The 14304-nt window shown below is 48.6% G+C and overlaps 1 protein-coding gene across 1 annotated transcript in view; it reads right to left on the bottom strand.

Annotated features, from left to right (window-relative positions):
* Positions 1–14304, bottom strand: part of Afap1l2 (actin filament associated protein 1-like 2) — a 96219-nt gene that overhangs the window by 8865 nt on the left and 73050 nt on the right. The window contains exons 6-12 of the mRNA XM_013017857.1: positions 13373–13408; positions 10659–10864; positions 9092–9271; positions 5992–6081; positions 4526–4610; positions 3934–4038; positions 868–1079 (exon numbers count right to left, since the gene is read on the bottom strand). Coding sequence (XP_012873311.1) covers positions 868–1079; positions 3934–4038; positions 4526–4610; positions 5992–6081; positions 9092–9271; positions 10659–10864; positions 13373–13408 — 914 coding nt within the window. The remainder of the gene's footprint in view (positions 1–867; positions 1080–3933; positions 4039–4525; positions 4611–5991; positions 6082–9091; positions 9272–10658; positions 10865–13372; positions 13409–14304) is intronic.

The raw sequence follows: 14304 nt of genomic DNA on the forward strand, positions 1-14304 counted from the left end.
TCCCAAATCCAATTCTGTCCCATTTTCCCAGCCTTGTCCTAAGTAACTACCCAGGAGACATTCTCAGCTCCCTCCCAACTTCCTTCCAGTTACTGTAACTAAGCAATCAACTGGGTAATTAGAAGAATATCATAGAGTGTAAGTGTCATGAGGACAGGAAGCATCACTGTTTTCTACCATATTGTTATGGTATTGAATAGATGCTTGCCATTTGGCAAGTGAATGGGAGAATACAAGCTGGTCCACATGTCTATGATGTGGATGCTCTAGCCACCAGAGGGCAGTATTGGAGCAAAATCTGGAAGAAGACCCCAGGATGAAGGCCTGAGAGAACAGGAGTGAATGGGTGAGTACATACAAGGAAATTGGGCTCCACCTATGGGGCTGATTACAAGGAATTATGTCACCTCTTGTTTTTGCAAATGTAACAGCATATCAAACAAAGGGTAGGGCGTAGGAGAAACGTAATTACATCACAGAGCGGATCCTACCATCTGTCTAAGTTCTGACAGTAGCCATTTTTATATGCTGGGACCTTGAGGTTCTTCTGGCTGATGTCAGCAAACTAAATAGCACCCATTAGAACCCAAAGCCGCGCTGGCGTCTCCCAGAGTTATAAATACTTTCAACTGCCCTAAGTGCAGGAAGTAGCTCATTGTCCCGTTCCTATAACACAACCACCCTGAGGTCAGAAGGGGAATGAACATTTTAAAAAATGCAAACAATTGCAGGCAAAGGAAGTAAAACTAATGGGTGGCTACATTGATTCTCGGCAGGAGAACCTTTCTCAATACTTGGACCTGAGGGTCATGTCCTCTACGCCTTGCTGTCTCTCCCGCCTCCCTCCTCCCTCACCGGCTAGCTTACCTCCAGCTTGGCCAGTTCCTCGCCATTGTGGAGGATGCGGAAGGAGTAGAGGTGGTCAGGGTTTGGGTCTGGAACCACTTCACAGCCCAGCAGGCTGAGCGGCTGCTGAGCTACCTTGCTCCGGTTCCGGTCCTGGTAGAAGTGTAGGTGATTGTCCCTGACAGAGCACCAGCGGGACTTCCACTGGCTGTTCACCAGCACATTCAGGTAACCTGCAGGAGAGTGTGCAGAGGCAGGAGAGGTGGAGCCGTGGAAGGAGACAGGGCTGCAGGGAGGGGTAGCATCCAGAGACCCAGAGGAGAGTCATCTCTGTGTGAGGGAGATAGACACCTGCAGGACGGGATGAGGCTGGGATGGGAAAGCTATCAGAGAAACCGAGGAAACAGGCTTCAGAAACAACAGGATTCACCTTGCAACCAAGAGGCTCCGGTTGGGTGAGTTTCCTGCCACAGTGGCCTGGGTGACAAGAGGTAGGCAGCACACGGCAGGTTGGGGCATGCGCAGCTATGCACATACTGCCTCTGTCCTGTGCACATACTCACTGGGCCACATACTCACAACCCACTTCTCTCTGGAGATCCCTTTGCTCAAAAGCAGGACAGTCAGTGACTCACAGCTGTCATCCTACCCACGCAGGAGGCTGAGATCTGAGGATGGAGGCTCAAAGCCAGCCCAGGCAGAAATGTTCATGAAACTTTTATCTCCAATTAACTATCAAGAGCCGAAAGTACAGATGTGGCTCAAATGGAGAGCTCCAGCCCTTGGGCAAAAAAAGCTAAAAAGGACAGTGCCTCGGCCCTGAGTTGAAGGGACCAAAAATTAAAAAGGATGCCTGTGCCCAACTTCAAAGGGTCTACCTTCATAGCCCAAAGAAGGAAAAATTATACTGTGAGATTCACAGATTCGATGAGATCAGAAATGCACAGTGGATTCTCCAACTGGCATAAGAGAAGATTCTCAGAAGGCCCGGATAGGAGAGCTTTCTAGCCCTTCCTGCATCCCAATATCTTTCTGCAGCCTTTTAGACTCAGTCTCCATGGACCAACTTCCTTCTCAGCCTCCCAGAGCAACTGCCCCCAGCCCTCCTCAAGCTCCAAACTCGTTGCTCTGTCTGCTGTTATAATATCCGAGTCCTGGTAGAGAAAAACTCTCTGCTTCCCTGGTGGGCCTTCCAATTGGACATATGTACTTCTCAAGGGCAAGACTGACGCTAAATCTTCTCCAAAGCCCATGGTCTGTGTCCTTTGACCTTTTCATCAGAAGCCCACTTCCTCTAGGCACACAGAGGCTGCCAGCACCACTGTGCATGCGCAGTCACATCTTCCTTGTTCTCAAATGTTTGTGCTGCATTGAGCTTCCCAAAGAGAGGATAAACCATTTCTCCCTTTGGACATTTTCTGAGCTGATAAAACACATCAAAGGTAGCCTTGTCCCGGAGTGACCAAAAAGTGAGTAAAATCTAGCTTCCTGACCTTCTCTATACCCATGGATGGTGGGCTGCCATCTCTCTGCTCCTCATCTTCTCAGATGCTCCAGCTTATAAAAGCAGATCCCTTCCCAATCCCTAAGGGGTTGGCAGCTGCTCTGAACCTTAGCAGGTGAAGGCAGCAGGGTAAAAGTACTTAGCATCTTGCCCAGTGCTGGACACACGATGGGGATTGTGAATATCTCCACGCCACATTACTAGCACCTCACAGTAAAAAGCAAAGTAAAAGAATGAAGGACCAGACCTGGCACTGTGGCTCCCCGCCCCCCTCCCTGCCCCCCTCCCCGCCCCCCAGCCCATCACAACCCTCTGGGCCACATAGAACTTTGAGTCAAGAGAAATGGAGCTCAGCACTTACACATCCACGTCCTGAGAAGGGGAGAAATGTGCTCTCACTGGCCACGCCCCTAGCAATGGGGGACCAGGCTCCCAGGCCATGTGTTATTAGGCCGCAGGGCAGGGAGAACCAAGCTATGCCTCAGCTCTGGCCAGAGAAGCAAGAAGACCTTATCTATTCCTTTCCCATTCCACATGGTCACTCTGCTACCTGCAGTCAATAGGAGAACTTACCTGGGACTCAGGAAAGAGCTCAGAGCTCAGACAGAGGTAAAAGCTCAAAGAAAGGAAAAGGACAGTAAATAGCCTCTTGGCCCCCAGGAGGGCTACAACGATGTGACCAGCCTGGGGAGCGTGATATCACACCAGGGTATTTTCTTCCCTCCTGACACATCTCCTCCAGTAGGATTGAGGGCAGCAAAAATGACCTCTGACAACCTATCGGCACTACGCATGTCCTGGGAACCAGTCCTGTGGGTTTCTCACGGTGCCTGCTCCCGTCTCAGTGTCTTTGTGCTGACCCACAGGCACTGTTCAAGCTCAGGCCTTACCCCCATCCTTCAGGCTCAGGTCCACTAGGTCACCTTTGACTAAAAATCAGGAGCAGCTCTTCACATCTCTGGGTCTGGAGTGTTGTAAAGATGGCCCAGGGTGCAGTTCCTTCACATGCTTTCCACCCCTCCTCACCCCGCCCTGCCCTCCCCTCTGCACAATGTCTGCCACATCTCACAGAAGCAGATTAAAGCCTGGCTCTGGTGGTTCACACCTACAATCCTAGATACTTAGGAGGCTGAGGTCTAAGGATTGTGGTTCAAAGCCAGCCCAGGCAGGAAAGCCCATGAGACTCTTGTTTCCAATTAACCACTGGAAAATTAGAAGTGTAGGTGTGGCTCAAGTGGTAGAGCACCAGCCTTGAACAGAGTAAAAACAGATAAGCTTCTGAGTTCAAGGCCAAGTACTGGAACAACAATAACAAAACTCAAACACACAAACAAATATACTTCAATGAGGAGACATCGATCAGTTTTTCCTCATTTCCACAAAGGATCCAATATTGCAGCAAGACAGAGTTTGGTTTAGCATCAAGAATGACCTACAGTAAGGACAAAAACAAACCCAAGCTTTGGGAATGCTCCATCCCTAGAGATGTTAAAAGCCAGCTGATAGCCTCTTCTTTTGTCTTCCTAGAGATAAGGCTCCAGCCCAGTGAATGAGTCCCTGAAGGTCCTGGTTATGATTCTTACTTGATGTCTCAAGGGACCTCTCTGTGGGCTCCAGTGAGGTGGATTTCTTCCTTCCCAGGTTCATTAGGTTGCTCAGTTTAAGGCCAGATGAACTTTTCTTCTTGACTGTCATGATGAGAGAAAAAGTAACTGGTTTGCACACAGCCTACACACAGGAAAACTCATCCTCAATACTTGCACCCACCCCTCCTCACCTACACACACACACACACACACACACACACACACACACACACACACACACACACACACCACTTCTGTTTCCCAAGCCAGAGTTAGCTTTCTCCTAAGTCTCACCTTCAAGGCGGTCTTATAGAACAGGTAAACATTTGAGAATCTTTACAGACTCTACAGGCTTCAAGGGATTTGAAATAGGGTTGGAAAATAAAAGCTGCTTATTAAGTTTTACAAAATTATGCAATTTGGCCTTCTCGCCCATTTTCTAGGGTTTATAAGCTATACTATGTCCAGGTAATAGATAAGTTAGAGGACATGTTAGAATCAGCTACCAAGTACTCCAGGACCAGATAGCCAAGTTTCACACCCTGGAATTCAGTCACTTTCCCAACCCTAAGAGACATGGCATTGTTACCATCCTTAGTCTCTGGCACCTCGGGGTGCCCATCCACAGCGGTTCCATACTCTGCAGCTGACAAGTACTTCTCAGCTATATCTGGCTGCAGATAAAGAGAGACAAGTAGGGTCATCGTCTGGGAACAATCATGACCACCCATTCTCACTGAAGGGATCGTTCTTGAGTGTAGGCCAGAGTCACCTAATCAAACCCGACTAGCAAGAACCCAGGACAATGGTGGGCACCGTGGCCAAGATTCCCTCTGGGACTCTCTGCAGCACCTGCTTTCTCCATCTTGCCCGAGGTCCCTGCTCCATCCAAGAGCAATTCCCTTGTCCAGTCCACCCCCCATCCTTCACAAGTACCACAAACAGCTGTTCAACCATACGTGACAGTGGCTTGATGGCCTGTGGGAAGGGCAGATGGGCAGCAGTGTCCCCACTGGAGACTGGCAAGATGGGCACCGCCCACATGGGGCCAGGGGAAAATCTTTTGAGACCTGACTCTACTAACAACTGAGGGGATCTCAGGGAAGGGATGGCCCATCTGCATAGAGTCAGACATGATTCTAGACAGCTTGAGCATCCTTTGGTCAGGACAGCTGACATGATGAGTGGACAGAGCCTTTCTGAGCCTCACTGTGCCTGTGGGTCAAATGGGAGTAACATTGCTGACTGTTAGGGGTTGGTGGGACAAGGCATGGTCTCTGTGCCAGTGCTGGTAAATCGCGAAGCATTCTGAATGTTTCAGTCAAACTTCTAAAGAACCACCTATTCCAGATGGTCAGGAAACCAGCTGACAGCCCAGCCACTGGGCTGCCTGAGGCAAGAACCAGGGATGGGAGAGCCTGGCCAGTAATCCCCGCCATTGCTGTGTCTGCAGGGAGGACTCTCCTTGTCAATGGGAAGGAGAGCCAAGTGCACTCCAACTTCTGTTTTCCTTTTAGTGATCAAGGAATGAGTGGGACCGCAAAAGCACCAGCCCCTCTTTACACCATTTGGCAAGGCTGCAGATGCTACTCCAGGTACATATGGATGCCCAGAGAACAAAGGGTGTCTTCCAGCTCAGGTTTCTGGGTAGCTTCTTGTACTCTTTCCAGCCAGGGCTTGAGACCACACAGTGAAACCAGGACTTTCTGGCTGCTCTGTATACGCAGGCTTCAGGGTTAGCTGGTACCTACTGCCAGGCTGGTAGGACTCAGGAATTCACAGAGTGACTCTCTTAATTCCCACAGGTGATGGCATGCAACCCAATCACTTCACCAGGTCCCTTTGCCCCATGTGACTTTTGCTCCAATAATTCCCCTCCCCCATCCCCCAAGCTCCAGCAAGCAAATAGTTTAGGTCTATATCCACTTCATCCATTTTTCTGTCAAGCAAATGTTACTACCCTCATCCAAGCATTCTATGTTTTTTTATTAATTGGGCTGAATTTTTCCAGAGCAAATGACTCGAATTCTCCCTGCAGGTAGGGAAGAACCTTACTTTCTGACAATTCAGGCGCTGGGCATCTGGGGTGTACTGGTTCCCCTCGGATGCTCCTTCAGAAGAGAGGCCACTGACTTCCTGGATAACCTGGAGAAAGAGAGGGAGAGAGAGTGGCCATCAGCAGAGGAGAGTGGGCGGAAGAAAGGAGAAGATGCACTGCTTCCAAGGAACACGTGATCATGGGGCACACCTCCCCGGCAGGCTGCCACGGAGAGGACTTGAGGCTCAGGCACTTCCTTATGTATGTTCTGTGCATGGGCAGTGAGGCCTTTGCAACCAAGTTCATAGACGGCCAGAGCCATCGGTCCTCAGTTCCAAGAGCTCCCTTCTGGCCACACTTCCAGCACTGGTGCTGTTCTGTGGAAGATCTGCATTTGTTGATATGCCCCTGGCTTGGAGGTAGGGGATAGGGCTGTGGGCTTGCTATGGAGTCTCCACGATGCTTGGAAACAGGCCTGCACATTGCCTTGAGGACTGGTCTCCCACCATCCAATCCGCCTTCCTCTGGGAAGGAGTCTTTTACTGGCACCCAAGGTCTAAGCTGGGATCATAGAGGTTAGAGGCAGCTCTGACCTCACTGAGCAGCAATGCGCCCGGGCTCCTTCTGAGCCAAGGGGCCCCTTGGGGACTCCCAGAGGGAAACAGCCCAGGGCAGACACACACACACACACAGCCCTCCCAGAAGCCTTCTGGAGACACAGAAGCAGTTAAGTGTGACTTCAGAACCCCCCCCCCCTGCTTTTTCAGTTTCTGCCTGGAGTCATTTCTGGAAATGTCTTTAAAATCTGGATAACCAAACAAAAAGATGAGCTATGAGAAAGAAGAAAAATGGCAGTTCACATTTCTTCGACTGACCTTGGTCCATGAAGAATATGTGAAATAATGTCACAAGAAGAGGGCAGGTGCAGGTCATCAGACAGCTGTGTGAGCCTGGGCCAAGGCCTCAGTTGCCGTGAGTGTAAGAGGGGCAATACCTCCACAGGGTCAAGTACTTGGCACAGGGGCAGCTGCATCATTCCTGATATTATTGGGCTTGAATATGCAGAAATCCTGCCTGGGGCAGGCCGTACCACTTAGCCAGGAGTTGAGTTTTATGAGTGTGGGCTTTTCTGCTTTTTATTTTTCTGGAAAGTGCCCTGCCATGTGCTTTCCTTTTCTGAGATTCACAATCTATCCTCAACATCTTCTACCTACTGTCTTGCATTTGGTCATGCTGTGGGCCTGGTGTGTGATAAACTGGCAGACAGATGCCAAGCTAAGGCTGACAGCTTGGTGGATTGTAGAGATCCTTAGGAAGGCTGAGCCACACGGCAGGAGTGGGCATCCCAAACCACCACTGAATCCATCTGACCAGGGAGGAAAAAAGGTGTCTTCCTTGCAGGCTAGAACACAGTGGCTGTGGCTTCTGAAAGCATTCTTGTCTTTGAAGCTACTATCAGGGGCGACGGGGCCAGGGGTCTGGAGGAAAGGGTATGAGAGTCTGGGAATGTCCTCTGGGTCAAGAAAGGTAAGTATGAGTGAGCAGGCAGAGGGACACGCTGGAAATCAGGAGCAGGAGCAGTGTGCATTCAGTGTGTGCACGAATAAGAACACACACATGCATGTGTGAGTGTGGATATGTACCAACTGTGCAAATATGTATGTTCATGTATGTGTGTATTGTCCAATAGGAATGTGCATTTGTGTGTGCACAGTGGGTGAAAATGGAAAGGACTGGCGGAAGCCAAAGGGGGGACCTGGGCAAGGGACAAGCTAAACACCACTAGCTCCTAGTCAGCTCTGGAGCCCCCAACCAGCCCCTCACATTCTTCGGGCCTCCATGATCTCATCTGTGCTGGCTGAATTTCACGTACTCAGCCCTTACCTAACAATGCTGGATTGGGTGAGCACTGAGTAGCCATTAAGTAACCCACGGAAGAAAACTCAGCGAAAAAAGGGTGAAGTCAAGATTTGAAGCCAGAGCTTTTGCTCCCAAATGCCAAGCTTCATCTTTCAGAGCTAACAATCTGTCAAGAATGCGTCCAACCACAGACCTGCCTGTGCAGTGGTCTCTCATGTTCCATATCACAGTCTAACCACTTGAAAACTTGCAGGAAGGGTCAAGAGAGCTATCAGATCCTCCTTCATTTCGTCAGGATTCTCCAGACAGTGGGTGGTTTCTCAAAAGTATTTAGTGGCTTCACAAAAACAGCTCACCTGCTCCAGATCTTGGGGTACTCAGCCCTGGGGGTGGCCCATGCCGCAGGCAGGTACTTTTTCCAGTGATTCTTTAATCAAGAGCTGCAGGGCCATTTAGGCCAGGCTTGCCACAATGGCTATGTTTAGCTGAGCTGGTGGAGTGGGGGTGGATACAACGCTGGAAACACGTCAATGTGGTTGAAATGGTGAAGTGAGTAGCAGGACAGATGGAGAGGATGGTTCTGGCTCATGCTGATCTCACCGGGGTCACTGCTGGGGTTTGAGACCCCTCCAGAAATTAGCACCAAAGCTCCACTTTGGTACTAATTTTATGTCTTCTGGAATCATTGAGTTCATGTTTAACATGGGGTAAGTAAGCTCCTCCCTAAGGCTTTGTCGTCATTACACACCTGGGGTAAGAGATGGCACAGCTGCCCAGGTGATAGCAAAGAGAATCCTAGGTCTGAAATCCCGTGCTTCTGCTCTCTTGCCAAGTGGCCTTGATCAGTCACTTCCAGTCTCCAGTCGATTAATTAAGCCCAGCTATCTCTGAGTAAATCTACTCAAAGCTTGTGGTCCACAGGAAATACTTCACAGCTACAGTGACACCGACTCTTGTTTAATACGAAGCTGGTAATCACTTACCAGAACCCAAAAGACAAGTGGATTCCAACCATCCCCAAATCTCTGCCTCTGAGGATTCAGACTGGAAGGCAGCATACTAAATCCGTTTGCTTGACATGGATCACCATTACTAGGAGCACAGGAAACTCTGGACATCGAAGGACCACAGGCCCTGTGCTCTTGGCCCACATCATGTGTCCTTCCAAAGAAGCTGGAATTCCAGGAGCACCTTACAGAGAGCTCTGAAGGAAGCTTCCCAGACTCCAGTGGCCTGATGCCTTCTGCCTGCCCTTACCCGGAGCCACTGCTCAGCTTGGTCTTTGCTCTGCAGGCCCAGCACGATCACATCAGCATTCATTGGCATAATCTTCAGCTTGTGCTCCTTCTTCCGCACCTGCTTCTCCTTGTGCACAACGCTGCTGCCCAGCAAGTTCACGTCCAGCTGAGGGCTATGGTCTTTGGAGGATTTATAGCACTGGAAGAGAGCAGATGGTGCTTTGCCAGAGGCCAGGCCTACTCAGATCCTGTGAGGGAGGGGAATCTCAACACTGAAATACTCCCTGAAAACCTGACTTCACTCCCAAACCATAAGGCTGGACATCTTAAAGCAAGCCTGATGCTCCACTTTAGACATCAGTAACTCCTATTGCCCCCATCAGATCAACCCTACACCTGCAAGCCTCCTTCTCCTCAGCCTCAGCCCCAAGATCCTGCTCATCCCCATGGCACTTAATGACGCACTGTGCCATATAATGATGTTCTGGTCAATTACAGATAGTGGTTCCATCTGATTATGTCATTGTCTAATGATGTCACTGTCTTCATTTGTGCAAGTACACACTGTGATGCTCACACAGAGATGGCATCACTTAACAACACATCTCAAAATGTGCTCCATTGTCAGGGTCTTACAGCCATAGACCATAGACCCCTGTGAACAGCACTCATTTCTCCAAGGTGACAGAACCTTTACCATATCTCCACCTGTTTACAATTCTTTGCCAGCTTCCCCACCCAAAGGATCCATCAGGCACAAAACTGTTTACAATCTGCCTAGCTGATGTCTGTGCTAGCAAAGAAAGGAAGAGATCTTCTTCTTTCACTAGTGAAACTACATTGTCTCTCAGTTTCTTATTGAAAAAATAGGGTCCTTATAGGATTTCTTGACTGGACATCCTGAAATATAATCTCACAGGGTAGAACACATGTCCACTAGCGTTGCTGTGTTGCCCCGGCTGGCCTCAGATTCCTGGGCTAAGGGATCCTCCTGCCTGGCTCTCTCAAGCAGAACTGCAGGCCCAGAGCTGACCATGTCCAGCTCAAAACTGTGAATTTTAACTTAACATACCAGGAAATGGGATTGTCATCAGAACAATATATCTGGTTTCTCCAGAGGTCCTAACTTGGAATCAGCAATTCAGAGTCCCACAGCTTCTGAGAGATTCCTACAGTTTCACATTGCTTAGGCCAAAGCGGAAGCAAGAACTGGGTCTGGGGGCTGGGCTACAGGAGCCACTGGGAAGCCACATATGAAGAAGGACTAGGGGGAGGAAAAATGCCTTGTTGTCAAGAATAAAGGTGCATGTGATGGGGTGGTGGGGATAACCACAAACCCCTTTGAGCGCCTAATGAAAATGACTGGATCTTTCGAATCCAGAAAAGACACATCCCCTCACAGAAAAATCTGCATATAAACATTTCAAATTAGGGAAGAGGTTAAAAATCTCCTGATATCAAAAGGCTGTAACTTCTCCCACCCCATATCACATCAGGAAATGCACGTGCATGCACGCGCGTGCACACACACACACACACACACACACACACACACACCTCTCCAAGGCAAGAAGACAGGCACTCACCAGGAGCCTGGTGTCCCTGATGACACAGAGCTGCTTAGCCCACTGGCCCAGCCACTTCTTGCGCCATAGGAAGGCACAGATCCGGGCATCTCGCATCAATTCGATGCTGGCCTCTGGCGAGGGCCACTGGTAGGGGGCCGACTTGCCCTTGCCACTCTCCTCTTCATCGTAGGACTCATAAGAGCTGCTCACTGCCTCTCCATCCTCTGCAAGGAAGACCCACTCAGTCAGGGCCCCATTAGGCTGCGGGGTGTGTGTGGGTGGCTGTGGACAGGTGACAATGGGATGGGCAGCAGGCAGCAAGCAGGAGCCAGCCAGTGGCCCTCAGGCCACACCCCCACCTGCCCACCCCCATGCCCTTGAAAACAGCCTTCAACCCAGTATCATACTTCACTTTCCACCCCGATCCCCTTGGAGAAGCTTCTCCAATGATGGATGGTACAAGAGCACTAAGAACTTGAACTCGAAGTTGTCTCTCCTTTTCTCTCCTCAAAGCCCAGCTTCCAGAACCTACAGAATCACGGGCTCTCCCACTGACTGTGTTCCTGAGAAGCCAGGTGCCCTCCACCTCTGATTCCTTAAATGAAGGATGTGAAGGATGAAGCCAGAGCTAGAAAGACTTTTCTAGATTGCCTTGGACCTGGCACCTCTGCCCTCCTCTGGGGGTCAGGAGGAAGAGAATGTCCTCTGAGAACCAGCCATGTGCTATGCAAGTATCCAGGCTGCCTGGTTTGAGCCCAGGTTGGGTAGGGTGCGGGGAGCTGTGGCTCTTCAGAAAGAAAGGGCCAAGTGAACCATAGCATGCAACAGCTTTGGGAGAAGGTAACTCATCTTCTATTCTATAGAATGTTGCCCCTTAGCAAATCCACACATTTGCCTTAGACTCCTTTCAGTTCCTTTATCTCTCTCTCTCTCTGCCAAGTAACCCTGGACAGAATGAGCCCTTCACCTGTCTCTATGTCCCTCCTCTGCTGCTGGCTATGAGCCTACCTCACATTTCTGTTGTTTGACAGAATCCCAAACTCACCCCAGGGCAAATGCACATACACCACCTGCCTCAGTTTCTAGTTTGTTGCCACTGCCCTGCAAGAGTTGTTCCCTTCTCCAGACTCATGTCTGCACTGCAGCCCAATAAAACCATGCTGTCTATCTTATTTATCTATTGATCTACCTACCACCTACCTATTTATCACTAATTATCCACTCATCATCCTTAAAAAGCAGTGCATAAGGAAAAAGGAGTCCCAGGATTTCAAGCCCTGGCTCGGCACAGATGCCTTGTCTGTCATGACCTTGCTGACCATAGGCCAAAATTCCCTATGGACAGCAAGCTTAAACCTCCTGAGCACTGGACATTGTCTTCCATTCAGAAAAATGGGCCCAATGACTACCTCCTGTAATTTCTGTATGACAGTCCTTGTTCTGCCCCCAAGTCAGGCTGAATGGTACCTCTCTTCTGTCCCATGATACGCTTCAGAGAGGGACAGCCTATGGAGTGTTTAAGTCTTCTCAGAAGGACCCAGAAGCTTCTCTCCTATCTGGATTTTTCATATGAACCAAAAAAACCACCTAAATTTTAATTAGAATATAGGAAAATGGAAAGGAGCTACTACAATAGTTATTTTAATATTTCTAAAAAATAACAATTTAAATATTTTAATATCAATTTTCCTTTTAGAAGCAGTGTGTTGTTTCCTTCTTGGCTTAATTTTTTAAAGCTGCATATCCATGATTTTATACCTAGTAAACAAAAATGGAAATTTCAGTACAACTCAGCGGGGGACTCTGAACTTTCTTATTGCTGATGGCAACATGAATCCACAAAGCCTCTTAGAAAGCAATCTGGCAGTTTATTGTCTCAAGAGCCATAAAACACTCATACTCTTTGATCCAAGAATCCCATTGTCCTAGAGTTCATCTTAAGAAACTAGATTTAAGAAAAAAAAAAAAAGAGGAGGAGGAGCTAGGGATGTAGATCCAAGGTAGAGTAATTGCCTAACATGTACAAGGTTTACTCCCAACATCAAAATAAATAAATAAATAAAATAGTAAAGAGGGGGGAGAAATGTTCCATGCATAAATACAATCATCCAGGAGTTAGTTAGAGCAGAAGGGGATTGGATAAGGAAAATACTTTTTTCATCCATTTAGGAGAACCCAGGAAACTGTAATCAATTAAAGCCCTCCATATCAGTTGCCAACTCAGCAAACTCCCCTGAGAGTTGATGACAGGGGAAAAGTGCACAACTAGGATTATGTATTCTAATAGATCAGCATGAGAAGATATCAGAGAACTCACAGCAGCTGATGTGTGAGGGAGGTAGGATGAAGGTCAGTATGTTTTTGTTGTTTTAACTTGTCCTTGTTGTCAGTATGGTATGCTCTGGACAAAAAGTGCAATAAGAAGAAAGAATATCATTGGGATTTTTTCTTCAAGAACAAAAATTGACAGAGAGAGGATACAGGGCTTGGTATATAGAAGTCGGGTCTGCCCCTACCTCATCCTGCATGTTTTAGCGACCATTCTGATACCATAGGCTCCCAGAAAGCTAACTTGGAAATAACATGTTGTCAATTTGTTGCTTAGAGAAAATTAGGACAAATGTATGAACAGTAAACGTGAGATCTTCTTAAGACAGGTTCCTGGCTCCTAGGAAGCATTTGGTGAGCAGGAATGAAAGGCAAGATGTTCAGATAATTTCACTGGGATGCACCCAGTGAAGGGAAGAAAGGCTCTGCATGCTCAGCGTCTTTCACCATTTTCAATGCCACAGGAAGAGTTCGTCTGTGAAAGGCAGAGTATGTCACCTTTCATACACACAGCAGATGGATGGGTGTGTGTGGACATGCAGGACCCATGCAGGAGAATGGAGAGATGATCACTCTCGGGCCATGCAGCCATCTCTGAGAGCACACAGCAGGTGAGGAATCATTACATTCTAGCTTCAAGACAAGCAGTACCCAAGGTAATCGTGGCATAAATGACTCCTTCTGGCACCTGTACCCATCTGGGGACTCCAGCAGGGAGAAATCCACCAGAATGATCTTTATGATGTCCCAAAGCACCACAGGAGGCAAGAAGAGAGAGAGAGAGAAAGAAACAGAGAAAGTGAAGATAAACAGGACCATACCCAAGTACAGAGACTTGGAAGTAGCCATGAGAGGTTGGTGCTCCCCCTCCAAGACATGGGCTTGTCAAGACACAGCCAGCCCTCCTTTCCCATCCATGTGACTATCTGACACCAGTGGAATATAAACAGAGCCATGTGCGTTGCTTCTGGCTGGAGCTTTGCTTTTAAGGAGAAGACAGGAGTTCTCTGCTCTATCTTTACCGAGGATTCAGTGGCCCCAGAGGGTGGCAGAGCCAGTCATGGAAGGAACTCGGGTATCAAAACAACAAATACCGACATCAAATACTGTGAAAGCAGGGGTTGGGGGAGGGACATAATAATTTGTGGAGGGGAAGAGGAAAAACAAGTCATTTAAATAAGGATACAGGTGGACCCATTGCAACAATGAGAAGTACAAGTTGTCATATCGAAAACGAACTTTACAACTTTGGTGGGGTCGGGGGGGTGGGGAGGATTGGGTGGGGGGGTGTGGGGAGGCTGGGAAGGGATGGGAAGGGGAAACAAAGGAGGAGGCT

The sequence above is a fragment of the Dipodomys ordii genome, unplaced genomic scaffold (genome assembly GCF_000151885.1).
Source record: "Dipodomys ordii isolate 6190 unplaced genomic scaffold, Dord_2.0 Scaffold36, whole genome shotgun sequence".
Taxonomy (NCBI): domain Eukaryota; kingdom Metazoa; phylum Chordata; class Mammalia; order Rodentia; family Heteromyidae; genus Dipodomys; species Dipodomys ordii.